Below are 21146 nucleotides of genomic sequence, written 5' to 3' on the forward strand. Positions count from 1 at the left end.
TTAACATAAATACGTAAATATAATTAGGTATATACTACACGTTTTATTGAAATGGTGAGGTAATTATGCCTTACCAACCTTTTTTTATTAATTAATATTACATATATTTTTACTCATTATTACTTAATAGTTAAACTTTTTATTTAAATTTAAAAGATTTTTATTTTTTTGTAGGTATTTAAATATTGTTTAACAAAATATGCTCGAAACTGACCAACCTTGGATCCAACGCCAACAAACAAGATGGCGGATATTTCATCAGCTGTTAGGTATTATTTGTTTAATTAAAATGAAGTTATTAAAGACGCCATTTCATATGTCATGGCCTAAGACAAGGCAATGGTTATATTTAAATGTTAGAATATGTTGCTAGTTCATAAAAAATATGTTAATTGAGGTCTACAATACATTTTTAAGAACGTTTCAGATTAGAAATTCAAAGAACAATACTCGTCTTGATAAATAAATATAATAAGTATTTTTTATTAAGTAATTTAATAGTCTTTACTCTTTTGTATAATAAAAGATCACTGACAAGACGAAAATACAAGTCATTTTCATAAAGATATACCATGCTATATGCATGGTATTAAAATGTTTGAATATATAATAATATATATAATAATATTATATTATATTAATACCAAAAAAATTTTTGACTTATGCCAAGAAGAGAAATTAATCGTATTGTTGTTTATATAGAAATATCATGATTTCCAAATCGGCCACGGCATTCCTCGCTATATATAATATTGACTGTTTCTATGTCTGCATCTGTTAGTACTGTTTTATGGCCCATAGACATTGTACGTTGCCATAGATAATCCTGAAACAAGTAGCCACACCTGTTTATAAAACACCATTAAAATAATCAACCTTTGTGTAACCTCAGATATATTTCCTTGTTCATTTTTTTTACAGATGATTTGACACCTCTGTCTAACATACGTCATTGATATATGATTACGGTTAATGTAAACGTATAAATGTATCGAAATCATACCTGCTTACACCTGGCTGGCGTAGAGGTGCATCCAGGTACGCAACGTCAACAGCGATTTTTTAAAATCTTTATGGAAAATGCCGTGATGTAGACGATTTTTTATTTAAAAAATAATTGAACGAATTTTCTTCCCAAAATTAAAAATAGTAACGGCCAAATTTTGATAGGCAAATGAAATATTAATGAGACACACAACTATAAGATTTTGTTTATAGACCAGAAAACGAACTTAAAGCTTTATGGCTATCATGAAAAAATTTTTTTTTTTATAAAATTTGATTTTATTATACAATATCTGAGAGCGATACAACGATTATAGCAGTTATACAATGTTTCGATACCAGTTTTATAGTACGATTTGTCAGCCTCAAAATAGATTTCAGTTTCGGCGGTAACCTTTTCATCAGCGTAAAAATTCTGTTCAGCGAGCATTCTCTTGTGTAAACGATTGTTTAATCACGTCAAATTCTGGCTTACTACGCCTAAATAACCCTTCTATAATCGTTGGACCTACCTGTATCGGCTGCACGGTAGTGGCACCAAATTCACACTCATTACACAAAAAATTCGCTGGTGCGTGTGTAACACTATCAAAGTCGTAAGGTATCTGTGCCAACCAGGACACTTCGGGGGCTTTCTCAAGATAATGCTCTTTACCTTGAAAATAAAATTTTAATTAACGTCTAACAGTAACTCAGTACCAAAATGGCTGTTAAGATTTTTTTTAATGAATGGGGTTAAATACTGGGCGCTCACTATGCCAGAGGGCTCGCAAGTTGTCAAGTGTTTGAAAAATTGGTTCGCTCTTTTCTTGAAGGACCCTAAGTCGAGTTGGTTCGGAAATACTTCAGTGGGCTGGTTAGCTGGTTCTTAGCTGGTTAAACATAGTGGTGGTGCGCAGTAAAAACTGACTTAGAAAATGCTTGGTTGTGGAACAATGGACGTCGGGGTGATACGGATGATGATGAACCTCAACATATCATTTTTTTTTATAGAACAGGGAGCAAACGAGCAGGAGGCTCATGTTGAGTGATACCACCGCCCATGTACACTCTCAATACCAGAGGGCTCGCAAGTTGCCGAAAATAGTAATAATAATAAAATGATACGTTTGATTTATAAAATAGTTAATCGTGAGGCAATTCAGTATTTTCAACCATGGGAATATTGAACTACTACGAGTATCTATATACCGCAGCCATCATATTAATTAGGGGTTCAATTAACAGCCTAGACTTTTGACTAAACAGCGCCGTTTAACTAGCGGCCTCAAAGATGAAGCCGTAGTGTAAGAGCATTTAATAAATTTGCCGGCTTATGTTGAGGTCATTTATACAATAGTGTTCAGCAGAAATAAAAAAAGATGAAACATCTGACATAAAAAAATATGTCGCTTGAGTTTGTCACAGCTAAATTCATATTATTGTTGTCTACACTCGTGCATTGTGCTCGTTATTTTCCATGAAACTTCGGAAAACACCATAAAAGTTGTGGGTTGTTGACGCTATATTGACAATTTAAAGAGTTTCGTTTTGAGTTTAAGAGTTGCATAAAGAGGGACTACATTCAAATTAACAATTAACAGGCATTTAATGCAACGTCCATGATCCAAGTCATCTGCCTAACTGTTTGATCAACTTGCTGAATATCTTTCAGGCCGCTTGTTAAATGGCGCTTTACCTAGCGGCCTTTAGTTAAAAGGCTAAGGCTGTTGATTAAAATTAAAATAGTTGAATATATACATATAATAATCACTATTATAATAACAACTATACCCATTTCTACTTTATTCCAATTAATAGTAACATAGTTATCACGATCATAACGATTGGAGGTCATATGTACACCAAGGATCCTCATCAAATTGTTAATAGTATGCCCCTTGTGGCCCGGCACACCGTTCACAATAGAAGATAATTTTAGTGTCTGAAATCAAACAAATATTTATTATGACAATAAAATCTAATTTCTATAGAAATAGATTGAAAAAGATGTTACATGGAGTTGACACTTCATATGTCAAAATCTCTTCAAGAGTTTTGTACGAGCATTTTGCTCACTCGGGCTTTCTTAGTTTTATAAGCGCGGCGATTTCCTAAATCGTTGGAGTTACGCACCGAGAGTATAGCCAAACGTAGACACTCTCTTTAACAGTTATATTGCATTCATTCGTTACATAGCAATTAACTTTTAATTATTTCGCTTATATTCTGTTGTCGTACGCGTATGGTTCATAGAGAGCTAATCTAAAATCATCGTTTATTTAAAGCACCCCGATAACCTAGGAACCGTAAGATTTAATTTTAAATATACGAATGAAGTATACTAAAAGACGCAAAGTATGCACACAATAAAAAATACTGTCACTAATTATTTCAATGATGCGCACTTCACACAATACTTTATCTCTTCTCTTATGTTAATATTTTGGAAATGCATTCGAAACGGAGTTAACGGATCCCGCTTATACTAGGAATACACTAGTAATACTCTTGAACTATCTTAAAAATCTTTCTAAACGTACGTTCTATAATAATTGTGCGATTATTTGTGTTTTTATTTCTTTAGCACATCGCTCTATCCTTATCGTAACGCGTTCTAGAAAGTTTAGTCTGGCTTTAGAAGCTTCCCATCTTCCTTCTCTTTCGCGTACTATACCGTCTTTGTCTCACACCTAGAAAGTTTACTCTAGAATATTACTTCATAAAAGCCACCAGTCCTGAAAATTCCTGAGAACACTTCCTGTATCACTTGACTACACTTGCACTGAAACAGCTTGAGTAAATATTTCAGCGACGACGACGTTAACTTGTGGAAAAATCGAAAACCATTTCCGTCAACACAATTTCGTAACAATATTGTTACGAGCTAGGGGATCGGATAGAAAATGCCGTAGATTTCTTCAAGGGTTTATTTCTTGAAAAATCAATGAGGAATTTATGGGCACAAAATTAATTGCAGAGATTCACTAATAACACACAAAAACACAGTCACTAAATACTTCACTTATGCACACTTCACACAGTACTTTATCACTTATATTCACTTTATTCGCACTTTATCGCTTCGGTGTTTCTCTCGTGTAATCGCATTCAAAACTAAGTGACTAGTCGCGTTTCGGCTCGCTTATATATCCCTGGGAATAATTCTAAACAATATTCGAGAACTTTCTAGGCGGGCTTGCTACTGAGTAGCGATTGCACAATTCTAGAACGTTCGCACTCTTTGTCTCTTTCGCACGTTGCTCCGTCCTTGTCGTACGGCGTTCTAGAGTGCTCGTCTAGTTTCGAGAAAGTTCTGATCTTCTCTCTCTCTCTCTCGTATCATTTCGTCCTTGTCTCACACCTAGAAAGTTCGGTCTAGAATATTCCTTCACCAAAGGGGTATAACTAGGCCTGAAAACGCCTGAAAACGGGTCTCCTGAAAACTGCACTACTCGACTACACATGTTCTGAAACCGACTGAAAAAAGGTTTCAGCTTCCTGAAAACTAGGGTAACATTATGAAAATTACAATTTTCTAATATGTGATTGACCCTCTCCTGAAACGGTCAGAAATCATATTTCAGCCTGCTGAAAAGTTCTCTAACTAGTGGAAAAATCTAGAAACATTGTAGTCGACCCGTCTTCGTAACACTACCCCCTCCTTAGACATGCTCGTCCCGAGCATCATTACTCCCTTTATAGGTGGCCATTATCTTTTCCCATCGAGTCTGCGGATCCTTAACAGCTGCACAAGCTCTACATTTCTTGATCCAGTCTTCTACATCTTCACGATAATGTATCCAATAAAACATTTCCTTAACCTTCATAAGAGTCCGTTTTACTCCTAAATGTCCACTAGACAAGTCACTATGACACATTTCTAATATGTCGCGAACCTTGAATCTTGGCACAACAAACTGCAAATGATCGCCTTGAGCATTTTTCAATTTGCGACATAACACTCCATTATGTAGAACTAAACTATCCCATTGAGCCCAGTAACTCTTAGTAGTGTTACTTGTAGATGCAACTTTACTCCATTGCGGCTTGACAGCTGAAGATTTCATCCAGTCCAGAATGGGTTTAATGTCAGAATCTTGATGTTGCTCTTCCTGAATTAATTTCCCACACCAATCTGGACTTATGGTATCTGTTCTTAGTAACCTCACGTGGTCATTATCCCTTCCATCCTGTTCGTTAACTTTATCGCACGGTCTTTGAGACACTACATCTGAACTCCTTCTTAGCTCTCTTTCATGGGTTGATAACATGTCAGAAAATTTCTTTAACTGCCCCTCTGCTTTTGATAGAACTATTGACAGGGCTTCCGTATAGTTATCCGGAACTGTTTGAACTGTGTTCCACTCTTGTTGATTATTAGCCTGTCCGTCCACATTGATTACTCTACAGGCGTCATAACCACTTTTTGAACGGTTACCTTTAAAGCAAACTTCCTGTTTTCCACACTTGAACATTCCTTTTTCTAGATCTATCTTACACTTATAGAACTTCATAAAGTCCAAACCGATTATACAGTCATCTACTATGTCAGCAAGAACAACTTTATGTCTGTAAAAACTTCCACCAATCTTGAAGGTTGCGATACCTTCTCCTCGATCGGTTATGCGCTGACCTGTTGCCGTCACAAGCTGTACAATTCCTCTAGAAGGGCTTTTATAAAATGTCTTCAAAAGCTGATATCTGATCACTGTTCGTGAAGCTCCAGTATCGAGTGTTAGGTTACACTTAGTTCCATTGACTTCTCCTTCGATAACTAAGGTATTCCCACGTCTAACCTTCACATCACCTCGGAAGTCTTTCTTAGGGCATGAAAACCTCATGTGCCCTACTTCCCCACAGGTGTAACAGGTTGGCCCTCGTTGACACTTAGCTTTTTCCGTGACAGCCCTAATGCGGTAAGGTTGAAGATCTTTCCGAATCGCCTCCACCTCCAACGCATGGGCTAGAGCATCCTTCAGGTTCTTGGGGTGACCAAGATTTACACTTATCCTGACTTCACGATCTCTTATTCCATCAATGAAGGTTTGTACTAATATCTTGTCTGCGACATCTGGTAAGGATGCGAAGGCTTTCCTTACCAGCTTCTCTATTTCCAGGCCCCATTCTTGTAAGCTCTCATTTGGTTGCTGCACTCTCTCCCGTAATTGAGCCCTATAGACTGGCTCCAAATGTGAGTCCCCATAACGTGACTCAAGGGCATCCAGCAGTCGCGTTAGTGTCACATCACCTTTCATGGCTTCTAAAACGGTCAAGGCTTCGCCTCGCAGTCCCAACATAAGAGCAGCTACAGCCCGATCATTTTTCCAACCGTTCATCTTGCACAGAGCGTCAAACTGTACCTTATAGGCCCCCCAAGAAGAAGAACCATTAAAGGTAGGTGTTTCTAGCGTTCCAGATGATTCCACAAAACCTGACATCTTAAGGCACTGAACCTCCTTTTCCAACTCAAGCAAGCGTTTCTCCTGTTTAGATAACCTACTGTCCAGGTTTTTAAACTTATCTTTCAATGCCTCAGTTTTCATAGTCTGCATCTCCATATCTGCTGCAGACCCTGCCACAAATTCCTCACGATACTCCCTTGGAGTAATTGACATGTTTCTATCCCACTTCTGACACCAAAATGTTACGAGCTAGGGGATCGGATAGAAAATGCCGTAGATTTCTTCAAGGGTTTATTTCTTGAAAAATCAATGAGGAATTTATGGGCACAAAATTAATTGCAGAGATTCACTAATAACACACAAAAACACAGTCACTAAATACTTCACTTATGCACACTTCACACAGTACTTTATCACTTATATTCACTTTATTCGCACTTTATCGCTTCGGTGTTTCTCTCGTGTAATCGCATTCAAAACTAAGTGACTAGTCGCGTTTCGGCTCGCTTATATATCCCTGGGAATAATTCTAAACAATATTCGAGAACTTTCTAGGCGGGCTTGCTACTGAGTAGCGATTGCACAATTCTAGAACGTTCGCACTCTTTGTCTCTTTCGCACGTTGCTCCGTCCTTGTCGTACGGCGTTCTAGAGTGCTCGTCTAGTTTCGAGAAAGTTCTGATCTTCTCTCTCTCTCTCTCGTATCATTTCGTCCTTGTCTCACACCTAGAAAGTTCGGTCTAGAATATTCCTTCACCAAAGGGGTATAACTAGGCCTGAAAACGCCTGAAAACGGGTCTCCTGAAAACTGCACTACTCGACTACACATGTTCTGAAACCGACTGAAAAAAGGTTTCAGCTTCCTGAAAACTAGGGTAACATTATGAAAATTACAATTTTCTAATATGTGATTGACCCTCTCCTGAAACGGTCAGAAATCATATTTCAGCCTGCTGAAAAGTTCTCTAACTAGTGGAAAAATCTAGAAACATTGTAGTCGACCCGTCTTCGTAACAATATGTTATATTTAACACTATGAAGAATGAAGTTTTAATAAGAATAATCCGTAGAAAAGCGGCTTTTAAATGCGTTATATGGTTATATATATATAAAATATGCATATAGATTTTTTTGATATTATACTAATGATATCATACGTCAGTCACGTGACAGAAAATGGTCACAGATTAGACGAATCAACGCTAACGTAGCATGCTTGAAATATTATGTATTCGCGTGCCTAATCTTAATACTGTTTAAGAGTTTCGTGTCAGAGACTATTTTTTTATCGAATATATCTTATATTTTTGTCAAGAAAATGTAATGAACACGTAAAGGTTGACGTTGACGATTAAATAAACTTTTAAAAGGAAATTACCTGGTTTCCTTCTCCAAATCCTAACAATGGAATATCTTGCCCAAGTTTACCGAACCATACACAATTTTTAGGTGACAGATCATCATTATGACTTATTTCTTGGAATACGACACACGTTGACAGTTCTATGGAGGCCATAGAGAATGATAGAACGTTGTGATCAACTGTGCCACCTGGAAAGAAATTGAAACATTAGAATCTCCTGATTAAGCTGCACAAATGCTATTAGCAATGCGTTACAGAGACGGTCAATAATCATTACTTAATCTAAAATTCACAACTATTTTTTGACGTGATAACATCTTATAAATTTATGAACGCCTGCTGCACGCACGAAAAAACATGACGTGCAAGCGAGAGCACGGAACAAGCGATAGAGAGGCACGATCAGCCTAAGCGTGTAGCTTGTGACGCATTTACCTCTTCTACTCCATCGGTCGATGCGACCGCGTAAAGAGAGTACGACGGCGGCAGCGCACATCCTATACGTTAACTGTTTTGTCATCTATTTATGAAGTGAAACGAATGGTTTTCGTTAATTCAATTGTTCATTACAACAACAATTTCAACAAAAAAGGAAAAATCTTGCATTTTAAGAATATTGTTAATTATCTCATATATTTGTTCTTTGATTTTTAAAAAGAAGTCGGTTTACGGACGAATTTTTCGAAAAAAAATTAACTCTTTATTATAAAAAAAATGATAATTGACTGATAATAATTAAATTCAATTCATAAAACTATGTAATTTTTTATTAATATTTTCGAATCGTTATCACGTTAAATTATCGTCACTAAAACCGACTTTACAGACAACGAACTTCTTTATCGGCGTTGGAAAACAAATTACCGTTACATTTTTCAATTACGCGTCACATTTTTTCGTTACTTGCCACCTTTTTCTTGTATTCATTCATTAATAACAAAAATATATTATAACGATAACAATGATAGTAATAAATCAATTACAACTAATGACTTTTTGTAATAATCTTAGTAGTAATAAGGTAAAATAAAATAATTGTATTATTTTTATTAATGTCTATGATAATAAAAGCCTTTTGTTAAACTTTATCTAATTTAACTTTATTTAACCAATTTCTGTAAATGTTCATATAGTAGACCATTTTTCGAAAAATAAGGTCATAAAGAAGTTTCACTTCTTTTGTGTGCACACTAGTACACGCACACATTTTTTATACATATGTCACGTGACATAAAACATTCAGCATTAGTCGAATCGACTTTGACGCAACGCTTCTAAATGTTTTTTTCCCCCGCCTTATCCTGATACTGTTGTAAAATTTATTTTCATAGGACTGTCTATTTCATGTGGATAAAGTTGGCAGATTTGTATGCTTTTAGGCAAATATGGAATCAAGTACATTATTCTACTAATGTTTATTGTGCGTATTACTATGTACACTTTAACTTCCACAAGGAATCTTCTCTACAATTCCGCGGGTCCCAAAATACCATCCCAGGGTTGCACGCTTTTTGACGTTACAAAGTACCACTATGATAACTTTTTGACCCATTGAATGTCCCATACATTGGCAACATTTTGCGCGTCAATGACTTCGTAACTGTTAGCAAACTTTCAACTACTACTCGTCACTTTCTATCAAGTGGGTTACGCTGTGATGAAAACAGAGATGAGTACTTTAATTATAAAAATATATAAAACTTACGTAAATCCTCTTCTATTCCATACATAATGATACCCAGCGGCCATACTTTGCCCTTATAATAATTCAGATTCTCTTCTGTCAATTTAGATGTAACACCGCTTCGTCTCTTAGGCGTTTTTGATTCACCACATTCTTCATAGTAATGTGTGTTTATATAATTACGATCTATTGTCGACATAAGAGATTGTCTATTTGATTCCTGAATAAAAGACGAACATTTGTGTCAATAAAACAGAACAGTCTTTACAGACCTTTGGAAAGAGCTGCTCTTTCTCTAATCTAACCGGGAGGATCCTCGACCAGTCTTTTTTCAAGAAAATTTTCCCACGATTGGCACAAGGGCGTCTCCTGCGAGACTCGAGCTTCGGCCTAGACCGACGTGGGGTGGTCAACCAGCTGCTTTGTTGAAGGCAGTTTTTACTCAAATTTTTGTAGTGAAGCTTCTATATCGGCGTTGTAAATAATTTACCGCCACATTTTTCGGTTACGAGCCATCTTTTTCTTGTCCCTATCATGGTTGATTCGAAAAGATTCGAAGCCATTAAAAACAAAAATATATAGATTATAACGATAACAATGATAGTAAATATTCTATTACAATTAATGAAATTCTGTAATAATCTTAGTAGTAATAAGGTAAAATGAAATAATTGTATTTGTATTCATGTCTATGATAATAAAACCCTTTTGTTAAACTTTATCTTATTTAACTTAGTTTACCCAATTTCTGTAAAGTTTCTTCTGTAGATTTCTGTAGATCATTTTTCGAAAAATAAGGTAATAAAGAAGTTTAATTTCTTACGTGTGTACATTAATGCACGAACACATTTTTTTAAACTATGTCTACCCTTTGTTGGGCGGGCGGCTTCTAACTTAGCTACGGTAATGGGATCATCCAGATCTGATATAATGTGTCGCAGCCTTCTACAGGCTCATGACTAGCCTTGATTGACAAAAGTTAAACTTTGACTGTGTTTATGCGTAATAATAAGAAAAAAATCACCTCAAATTCGTTCGTTCGTCTGACAAGATCGAAGCTATTTACAGGAGATACTGAAAAATAACCATGAGTTATAACTAACATCAGCATTTACAAGTCCTAAGAATGGTACAGAGATGTTTCTGCGTCATTTTATAGTTGATTGATATTTCAGGTATAGGTGATCGGCCTAATGCTATCTTTCTATAATTTGATAATAGTGGTAAACATAAATAATATAAAAAAAATCAAGCAAAACAGCAGACTAGGTACCTATGGGAAAGGCACTTATGCGCAATGGCTTAAAAGCGTCGCACACACAGCCGGCAATCGCTATCCTCGTCTGACAAATGATCTCTCAACTATCTTTCACTCTACCTTAAAAATTATCATCTTTTACAGCCTTTATTTGCGGCTAGATTTAATTAGGCAACCTTATATAAAGACATACAATTTGATATATATTTGATAAATGTATAGATATCACACCTTACACCACCACCTCCACCTTACACCTGGCTGTGAAGAGGTGTGGTCAAGAGCGGAACGGCAACCATGATTTTAAAATCTTTACGTAAATTGCCGTGATGTAGAAATTTTATTTAAAAAAACAAGTGAACGAATTTTTTTCCCATAAATCTTGAAAGGCAACTTGGTAGATATATATTAACCTAATTATATATATATATATATACACATAAAAATTTGGTTTTTAGCAAATAACAGATGAACGCACTGATGTTGGAGCTGGATCTTAGTGCCTGGATGACTTTAAAATTGATCAACCCACTGCCGAATATATCCAGGTTAGGATACGTACTGTTTATTCTGTTTATTATTTTGTAAACTTACCAGAATTCTCAATACTTGCCCGTATCATATCTATAACCAGTCTGGAAATATCTTTTTGATTTATACATTTATATCCGATCGGCAGGTACTGAAAATACACATTATATGTTAACATAATTCTGTCTTTAGATTGATAAGGTAATAGTATTTAAATTAGATATTAGAGTATCTATCTATTTAGGGTGAGAATTACGTAATTTCCACAATAATTTCAACCACGCATCTTAGGGGACTTGACAACTTTTTCATCATCATCATCAACGTTTATACAGCCCCTTGTGGGTCGGGTCTTCCTCCTCCTCAGTACACTTCGCCATCCCAATCTATCCAGAGCTTCCCGCGTCCAACTTCAAACCCCATATTGTTTCGAGGTCTTTGACAACTCCATAAGATAAGTTTTTATGTACATACATAATAGAGAAAGCAATGCCTAGTGGCTTCAGCGTAAACTCTCATCCCTGAGGTCGTAGGTTCGATTCCCGGCTGTGCATCAATTGACTTTCTATGTGCCCATAACATTTAAACAGTGTAGGAATACATCGCGAGGAAACCGGCTTGCCTTAGACCCAAAAAGCCGAATGTGTTAAGCACTGGAGGCTTATCATCTACTTGCCTATTAGATTAACAAATGACCATGATACAGAAATCTGATTTAATTTTTTACATAATAGATTTTATCGTTATTTCCTTTTTAGCTAACAAGTATTTTACGTTTTATTTTTATTCAATATAAAGCAACAGCGGAACTATTATGTTTTATGTAATTTAAAAGATGTCCAAGTCAAAGTCAAAAATCATTTATTCATATAGGTAACACAATGTACACTTATGAACGTAAAAAAGAAATATACATTAAATGTTTCTAACTTTACATTTACTGCCAGTTCTCAAATCAAGGGCATAGAACGGAGGAAAAGAACTGGCTATAAACTCTCTGCCACTCTTTTTAATCGCCAAGTTTTTATTATTATTACACAACGTTTGTAAGGAGCTGCAACCATTACACCATGTTTCACATGACATCTGAATAAATAAATAATAATAAAATAAATTAAAAACAACAATTTGTCTCAGATAGTCAAAGATCCTCTATCAGCAGGAGGCATGGTGAAATAGGAGCACGCACTTACACTCTCGTGGGAGCAACACGCAAATACATAGTCGAATCACCGCGTACACGAATTCTAGTAGGTACGACCAGTCACCACAAGTAGCACCCGTTCACGAGTATTACGCATGGCCAGCCATACCTAATTAAAAAAAACTAAATAATTTACTATTTTACTCATGTACAATTTTAAATCCAAAGCTATAATTACTATTATTTATAGTAATTTTAATAATTGGTAAATGATTTTATAAACTTCGAAAACTGTTTATTATCAGTCCCTAAGTTATCCCTGATGATTATAGGCTATAGAATATTCTCAAAAAATCTTTAGTGTCTATGGAATCGAATCCATGCAGTCAGCACCTTCAGAAAACAAAATCGAAGAGATGGGGTTTCGAAAAGTAAAACAGATAAAGAAAGAATTTTAAAACGGTTAATCCTGCAGGAATCGAATGATGACAGACATGATAACCGTGAAAGTATTGCCAGGCTCTAGCGGCTCGTTACTTGCTGGTAACATGTTACATTACATCTCGTTACGTTGGTCAGTCCAGATACCGGCAAACTTCTTGAGCATTAAACAAGGGAGTGGGGGAAAGTACACAGCGCGCGACGTCAACTGATTTACCAATCACGCGATCGACACGTCACTGTCCCGCCGCCCCAACTCCCAGTGATACCTAAAAATAAAATCGCTTCTGCGTAGGCAAGGACATTTAGGACAGGTATCTATATTCGCTTTACACTTTAAAAGAGGCAACACTTTACTTATAAGTAGGTACACATACTTACATGTTATCTTAGTTTTGTCAGTTGATAACTACTATTACTGCCATCCACCGTTGCTGTATGTTTTTAGGATGACGTAGGAAGTATAATGAAAAAACTTTCTAAACCAGTCGGTGTTTTCCAAAAATTGCGATAAATACATGCCGAGAAATGAATACAGTACATGACTAGTTTACGTACAATTTTGTTATTCAAGATCCGGCCCCCTCCCGGGAGAAGACCTCAAAACTTTCTCCACCCTAGTTTATCTTTTGACATCAGAATACAATTTTTGCCAGCTATCCTTTCAATCACACACTTTAATGTTAATATAGGATAAAAACGCAGTGCATACTCATTATAACGCTAAATTAACGTGGAAATATAATTATCGGTAAGCTGAAAAGTTTATGTGCTGACACATAGATGGCGGTACTAGACAAAATAAGTTTTAGTTAGCCGCAACGTTCAAGACACGTGAATCAATTTGACAAGTGTCGTATTAGTTTGTATTGTATATTGAGAAGGAAGATTTGTTTGTTTTATAAAATGGATAAAAAGGCTGGTTGTGTTAATAAAGCATTGCTTTTTAATGAAATACTTACCACAACATCTTTAGAAAAGTCATATTCTGGTGATGAACAGGTTTTAAGCTTATTTGGATTACTTATATACAATATCTTCTCAATTGTCATGTTATTAGATGGTGTCATGAAAAATTTCAAACAGATTTCCTCTTGTAATTTTGAAAATGTCGACATAATTTCATCTTGCGAGTGGAGGTCTGAAAATAATAAATATAAGATTTAACTGTTAATTTCCTTTAAAAGAAATAAGTCATCTCTAATGCCTGAAGCTGAGTATCATCATCGGACATCAAGGCAGAATATTAAATACCACCCACATCACGTCGACGTCCGCGTTCCATAACTGAGCGTTTTGTAAGGCGTTTATGCCACGCACTATCACTATGTGGAACCAGCTGCCCACTTTACTATTTCCGAATCAATTCGACTTAGGGTACTAATTATATAATATTAAATACTTAGGGTAATTCTAGCCTTCTGGCAATGTGAGTGTCCATGGATGGATCACTTATCAGAGGAGCCTCCTGCCCGTTTGCTCCGTGTCATATAAAAAAAATCTAACGACGAGTTTTTCTCACCATAATCTTTACTATTTATATTATAATGGATAATACCATTCCGCCATAGTGCATTACACATTTGAATCAATAGCAGTACCAGAAACATAACAGTATATTGAGCAATGTAACACAATTGTAAGTTACTTTTATTGATATTTCTTCGTTGCTTTATCGATTTATTGGACTCTAAAATTGGCATTACTATTTAGTAATGTAGTTTTGTACATTTGTTCGTTATGCATCAAAATTGCTACACTATTGCTATATTATATAATTAATATATAAATTTCTCCCATGGTTACAAATAAATATAAATAAAGCCAAACAAAAGAATATTTATAAATCGTACTGTTTATTATAGTACTTGATTCGATACTAGGCGAATAATTGAACAAATTCATGGCCTGGACGCTTACACCATAGAACACGTTATAGCTGTTTCATATTCCCTATTTTGGTACAAACTATGCTCAAAATAATATACTTAACACGTGGGTACATTGACTTTGTTAGTACATAATGTTCGTTTGTCTAGTTGCGGCTATAATTTTAATTCAAAAGTTTAAAATAATTTAAATAAATGATTTTCCTGTGTGAAATGCACTATTTCTCACAAACTCAAAGTTTTAACATAAAACCGTGAACTTAAAAATGTATATTTTACACAAACATTGGGGTGACTTCTATTAAATTAATAGATATATAGTTATAAACATTCTTTGTAAAAAAACTAATAAGTTAGAAATATAAGACGGAAATTAAATTATAAAATGGAAAAGTTCTTTTTGTATATACCCTAATGAATTCTTTTGTTCGTATTTCATTTTCGAAAACCAGGCACAGAACAGATAGGGATAGTTAAGGATGCGTGCTACGTCCCTGTCTATACTTTTCTTGACTAAAGCCCTGGCACCATCACACAAGGATGCACACACCACCATAATTGGTACCTCTAAAAGGTCAAGAAAGTCAAAAGAGCAGCGGGACAGCAAGAACCGGCCGCCAATGATACGAGGCTTCTTGGGGTCTCCACTGTAGCATCAGGAGGCTAGATGATGCTCCTCCTCCTGATGCTACCTAGTGGTCTTAACAGTATTGTCCTAATTCTAGACACAGTCGAGGCCAGAGAACCATGAAATACGTCAAAACTCCGTGCAATCTCAGTATGGTCGCAACATATAATTGGCGAACTTCTGCCAACGTTTGTTTGACGTTGTGAGATGTAAATTATATATCTTCGATTGTACAAACGACTCCCGATCCGAGGAACTTATATGGATACACGTAAATTACTTTAAAAATGTACAAAAAGTCGGTGTTTGCTCTACGGACGCTCAGAGATTTCAAGTTTTAAAAATTAAAGCTATCCTCTTTATTTTTGAAAGATAAATTGCATAAAAACATTTTTTGCAGTCACGCTGAATGAGTAGGAGACCAAATACAACTAATGAACTGCAATATGCTTCTGACGAGGCTGGTAAAGATAGTAACAGGGACACAGAGCGAGACTTCCTGTTATTATTTTATAAAACCAGAAAGCTTTGAGGATCTTTTTATATTAACTACGGGTACCCTCAAACTTAGTAAACTATCTATAACGACACCCAAATCTCTGATACTCTTAACCTCTTGAAGTTTTTCGCCCCGTGTGTATTACATATTATATAGGGGAAGTTTTTGTTTGAATTTTATGCAATAACTTTCCTTCATTTAAAATCCGTTCTGTTCTATTTAGCCGGCGCCCTTTGTTTACTCTATCCTGCTGAATGTGTTGGCATTTTAAATAATTCAAATCAATCAATCAATCACACTAAATCATTGACAAATATAATACAGATTAAAGGCCCTAGGTGCGAACCTTGTGGTACACCCATCGGTATAGGGTGACCATTAGAAACTTGCCCTCGGAATTTAAGAATTGTGTCCTATTTTGTCACACCACCTAAACAATAAACCATGAATGCCCATGAAAAAGATCTCCTGCAATAATAAGTCGTGGAAGATGAGATCAAAAGCCTTACTAGGTTCGGTAAATAGCATGGATTTCCAGTTCGTCGTCGATTACCTTTACTATGTCCTCAGTGACACCAGGCAAGTTCATAGTGGTAGATTTTATTGCCATGAAACCAAGTTACTTTGGTTGTTTTACATGCTGGTCTAAAGTTTTGAAGGTTTTTATCTCCGCCCTTGTGAATAGGTGGTGCCCGGGCACAACATTAGGTATATTATCCAACTGCATACATTGATATGACAGAGCAATAGCCGAGCACATCTTCCTCTGTAAGGTACATCTAAACTACTGTTACATTGTTGTGTCTTTGTGCTATAAGTAGCTTGATGAAATTACTGGTCTTCATCCAAACATTTAAAGATATTATTGTCCTGAATTTAAATAAGTATTGCTGTAGGCAAAAGTCAGTGTAGATCTGTTCATACAGTCATATCCATTAAACATACACACACATTCACAGTATGAAAAATAAATTAAAATGCATACATGTATATCATGACAATAGACAATAAATAATACCGACTATGTAGAGCTGGAAACGGGGCACTCCCTGCAATAAACTTTTAGCATTAGTACTAAATGTATAATATAGTCAACAAAGAAATAATCGCCTTAATATACATAATAATATAATGAAAACATCCATGTATGAATCAGTAAAGTTATGTTGGTTTCGGAAATTTAACAGATTACCTCAAATAGTTCCTGAACTGAAGAGTATTCGTCGTATAATATCGTCATAGAATAAATAAAAAAAATCAGACACAGCACATACCATATTACCAATTACAATGAAAAAAATAGCTATCTCTTAACATTGTTCAGCTCCGACATGAATTAGTACCTCATTTAAATCTAGCCAATATTATAAATTTTAGCTATTTAGTTTTTTATAATAATACATAGCTTTAATCCGTTCAAAAAGTGTTTTTCTTTAGATAGTTTTTGTTTAAGATTTAACATATAAAACGTAATATATATAATGTTAGAAAACATATAATAACGTTAAGTATATATTAATAGTAAATTAATATAAAAATTAAAATTCTGGCTCTATTGTTTGCCTATTAGGCTGAGTTCATTCGATATTAATTTTAAAAACAATCTTTACATTGTTTGTATGAAATGCCTTTAAAGTCGAGTTCTCTTAATATAAAAAACAGCCATATGTTTGTATAAAATGCCTTTAAGGCCAAGTTCTCTTAATATTAATTTTAAAAACAATCTTTACATTGTTTGTATTAAATGCCTTTAAGGTCGAGTTCTCTTAACATAAAAACCGCCATGTTATGTTTGTATAAAATGCCTTTAAGGTCGAGTTCTCTTAACATAAAAACCGCCATGTTATGTTTGTATAAAATGCCTTTAAGGCCGAGTTCTCTTCATATAAATTTTAAAAACAATCTTTGTTCTTGGTATGCAATGCCTTTAAGGTTGATTTCTCTGAATATAAAAAAACCGCCATGTTATGTGTGTATGAAATGCCTTTAAGGCCGAGTTCTCTTAATATTAAAAACAGCCATGTTATGTTTGTATAAATAGATGCCTTTAAGACCGAGTTATCTTAATATTAAAAACAGCCATATTATGTTTGTATAAAATGCCTTTAAGGCAGAGTTCTCTTAAAATTCATTTTAAAATCAGTCTTTGATAACTTAAAACTAATACAATCTTCTTTCTTCTGTCTTGATTTACAAATGAAACACACAATTTATTCCATATGTCAATGTTGCTTACACTAATATTACAATACAATATGAATAGACCTACACAATACCTCATACTTGTGTATGCCTTTACATAAATATGGGCTTCAGTTCACTAACCTTTTAACAGCTTTACAATTTTTAAACAATGGTTTAAATGTCAAACTAAATGCTTGTTACATATTCAACTATTATGCTTATAATGCTTAAAAATATATAAACGAATTGTAATATCCATAAACCTCTTGTTCTTTATACCTATAGGGTATGAATCAGAGAAGACTTGGCACAAATTATACCTTCTGGATGTAGTCCAATCTAGTCACACTTAGCACTAAAATTTGCTTCTGTATCTATTTAGGCCCTTACCCACCCTTAATAAATGCTCATTTATGTTAAACAATAGTTAAAAAGAATAAGGTTAAAAAGTCTGTGAATGTCAGCCCATATAATTTTGTTTTAAATTTAACAGATGAACTCTTACAGTAAAACTGTCAGTTCAAAAGTATAAATCTTGGCATTAAAAAGTTAATTGACAAGGTAATGTTTTACATAAAGTTGGATTTATCATAGTTTTCCCTAAACAACAGAGACCACTTTTATACATGCATTACTCTTGACAATGTAGACATGTCAACTGCCATGTTGATGACAGCTAACTTTACTAGGTGACAATTACATATATACAAAATTGAATCTACATAAACTTTGTGAAAGGGAGGAAATAATCGGCCCATATCCCTGAGCATTATCATATAACTCAAATAGAGGAGCAGCCACTAATTTATAGTTCTTGGGTACAGCAAATAATGCCCTATCCTGTAACTGCACTAAGAAGAGACGTTTATGTTCTTTAGGTTTAGTTATGTGGGGTGGAATGTAGGGATACTGTGGTGGTTCAAAGTTTGGACGCCACCAGTTTCCTGAAAATTAAAGTCATCATTTACATTCCAAGAAAGACTATTTTTAGTAATTGTTCTTAGCCTGTTGCACAGTAAGAATTCTAAACCATAGGTCTTATCATAACAACATATCATACATATTTAAGTACACAGAAGTCACTTAAATCTTAAAACAATTGAAATCTTTATAAAACTTAGCTTCTTAATAATCTAGTGTATTATTAATTTCCCTCCAAAGACTGAAGAGTTATTATAACTTACAGAAAAGGTTAAACTTATTTATATATTACATTTTTGAGTAGAAACTGAGTAAACCTCTTCTAAAAAAACCATATGGTATTGGTTATTATAATGATATTCATTACTTTCTTTTACTATGACTGTTGAACTATGAATGCATGCATCTGTTTCATTTTATTCTATTGATATTTGAAGAAATATTTGAAAAACATACCAATTGTGTCTTCAATAAGCCAATCCTGTTTAACTCCATCTTGTCTCCCAAGAGTCTCCGTAAGCAATCTCTTTAACCCTTCAATTTCATCCTGAAATTATAAAATTGTATTTATATTACTGCTGACAATGACAAGATGACATAAATATAGATCAACCAAATATTTTTTTGTTACATATAAAATTATTATAAATAGTAAAATGTACATATGTATTAATTATTAAAATAGATGTGACTTAATCTGGGGAGAAATTAAGAAAGTTGTATGTAAGTATTGCAGGTGAGTTTAATAAAGCACCTTTCACCTCTCTGTATTATGTTTTATATAAACTCATTAAGATCTTCATATCTCAGACACTGTAAGAAATGCCAGCTCCAATTGATATACATAAGTTACATTTATTAAAATGTTCTTATTTTATAAAAAAGTGGATGGAACAGAATTAAATATTAATAAAAAAAATAAAACATATCGGAAACCTTGTGCTTATGGAATTATTATCTCTTTTCAAAAACCAGATTACATAGGTGACATAGTGGTTTATAAATACACATATCAATTTAAACCTGGCAAAACTATCCATTAAATGTATAAAAATAACAAAAATGTATACTTACTTCTCCAGGATTAAGTTCACCACCTGGTAGCTTGAAGAAAGCAGTCCCAAGTTGCAGTAACAACACATGCGGTAAACCATGTTCATGTACTAATAGTACTCCTTCCACAGACCTGCAATTCATGAGTTATATTGATTACCCATATTATCAAGCAGACAAACAATTACTCAAATATTGTGAAACTGTGGATGGTTCAACAATATTTAAAAATCTGTGGTCTCGCGTCCACAAATGTACAAGTTAATTTGGAAATTTTGACAATTTTAGATTTAGGCATGAAGAAACAAAAAAAAATGAACTGACGAATAAAAGTGATAGTTATCTATAGTCTTCTGTTTATTTGTTTCCAGTTAATTGAAATATAACAAACAAATCTAACCGTCTCATGCCGATTTTAGTAAATTCTTCACGCATTCTCTGGAACCTAGCCGGTACCGATGCATCTTTTTCAAACAGCGGTTCTTTGGTGCCGAATGTGTAATTTGTTAGAGGATATAAGTTTATCGATCTATTTAACGTTAAGCTTGAGGCATTCTGGCTATTTTGATGCTGGATTCCTGGACGAACCGGCCATTGGGGCTTGGCTTGAACCGCTGCCATTTTTATAGTTTAAACTTATTAAAGGTAACTTTAAACTATAAAACTATATCTCGCGATGTATTGCTTGCGATACGATTACACAGAAGAAAGACACGGTCGATTAGAGTAAAACAATAAGAATTCGCAATCGCGTCCACAAATTAACAAGCACAAGCCACAAAGCAAAAATGACATTGACAGCACATAAGACATAACTGTCACAGATTGATTAAAAAGCACAGTAATATCCAAGTCCCAGTAAAGTCAGTTTATTCCAGTCAGTAAAGTGAATTAATTATACGCAGTCGACGGTGCCACTTTATGATTAAAGGTAAGTTGTTAAGAGTAGTCGGGTATATTGCACTCGTCGAAATGTATTTTACTTCTTTGGAAGACGCGGGGTCTTTTGCCTACGATGATGATATTTCCCTACTTTTCGTACAAAAGCAAAAAAAAAACATAACACAAAACGGCAACGTCTCTTGTAATAATTGTCAAAGGGAAGTTTCCATTGTATTTTTACTACATACAATATGTTGTTTGAAGTAAACGAATAAATATT

At 34.6% G+C, this 21146-nt stretch overlaps 2 protein-coding genes across 2 annotated transcripts; both read right to left on the reverse strand.

Annotated features, from left to right (window-relative positions):
* Positions 1 to 476: 476 nt before the first annotated feature.
* On the reverse strand, positions 477 to 14494 carry LOC123715837 (hatching enzyme 1.2-like). The gene is made up of 9 exons (XM_045671172.1): positions 14333 to 14494; positions 13773 to 13951; positions 11289 to 11376; positions 10461 to 10510; positions 9458 to 9656; positions 7768 to 7940; positions 2779 to 2929; positions 1518 to 1660; positions 477 to 826 (listed from the first exon to the last, which is right to left on the reverse strand). The coding sequence occupies exons 1-9, from the start codon at positions 14418 to 14420 to the stop codon at positions 695 to 697; spliced, it is 1203 nt and encodes a 400-aa protein (XP_045527128.1). The 5' UTR covers positions 14421 to 14494; the 3' UTR covers positions 477 to 694.
* Positions 14495 to 17379: 2885 nt separating this feature from the next.
* Positions 17380 to 20778, reverse strand: LOC123715462 (cleavage and polyadenylation specificity factor subunit 5). Its single transcript, XM_045670472.1, has 4 exons — positions 20385 to 20778; positions 20006 to 20117; positions 19388 to 19478; positions 17380 to 18954 (listed from the first exon to the last, which is right to left on the reverse strand). Exons 1-4 carry the CDS (start codon positions 20603 to 20605, stop codon positions 18707 to 18709), a joined length of 672 nt encoding a protein of 223 aa, XP_045526428.1. The 5' UTR covers positions 20606 to 20778; the 3' UTR covers positions 17380 to 18706.
* Positions 20779 to 21146: the final 368 nt, after the last annotated feature.

Source organism: Pieris brassicae, chromosome 10 (genome assembly GCF_905147105.1).
Source record: "Pieris brassicae chromosome 10, ilPieBrab1.1, whole genome shotgun sequence".
In the NCBI taxonomy this organism is placed as follows: domain Eukaryota; kingdom Metazoa; phylum Arthropoda; class Insecta; order Lepidoptera; family Pieridae; genus Pieris; species Pieris brassicae.

Bases quoted from the DNA above. Each gene is read 5' to 3' on its own strand.
- LOC123715462 (XM_045670472.1), bottom strand. From the start codon at position 20,605: ATGGCAGCGGTTCAAGCCAAGCCCCAATGGCCGGTTCGTCCAGGAATC. The intron at 19,479-20,005 runs GTAAGTATACAT...TTATAATTTCAG, and splicing joins GTGAACTTAATCCTGGAGAA to GATGAAATTGAAGGGTTAAA. The intron at 18,955-19,387 runs GTATGTTTTTCA...TTTAATTTTCAG, and splicing joins GCTTATTGAAGACACAATTG to GAAACTGGTGGCGTCCAAAC.
- LOC123715837 (XM_045671172.1), bottom strand. From the start codon at position 14,420: ATGTTTCTGGTACTGCTATTGATTCAAATGTGTAATGCACTATGGCGG. The intron at 10,511-11,288 runs GTAAGTTTACAA...GTTATTTTTCAG, and splicing joins GGCAAGTATTGAGAATTCTG to TATCTCCTGTAAATAGCTTC. The intron at 827-1,517 runs GTAGGTCCAACG...TACTTGTTTCAG, and splicing joins CTACCGTGCAGCCGATACAG to GATTATCTATGGCAACGTAC.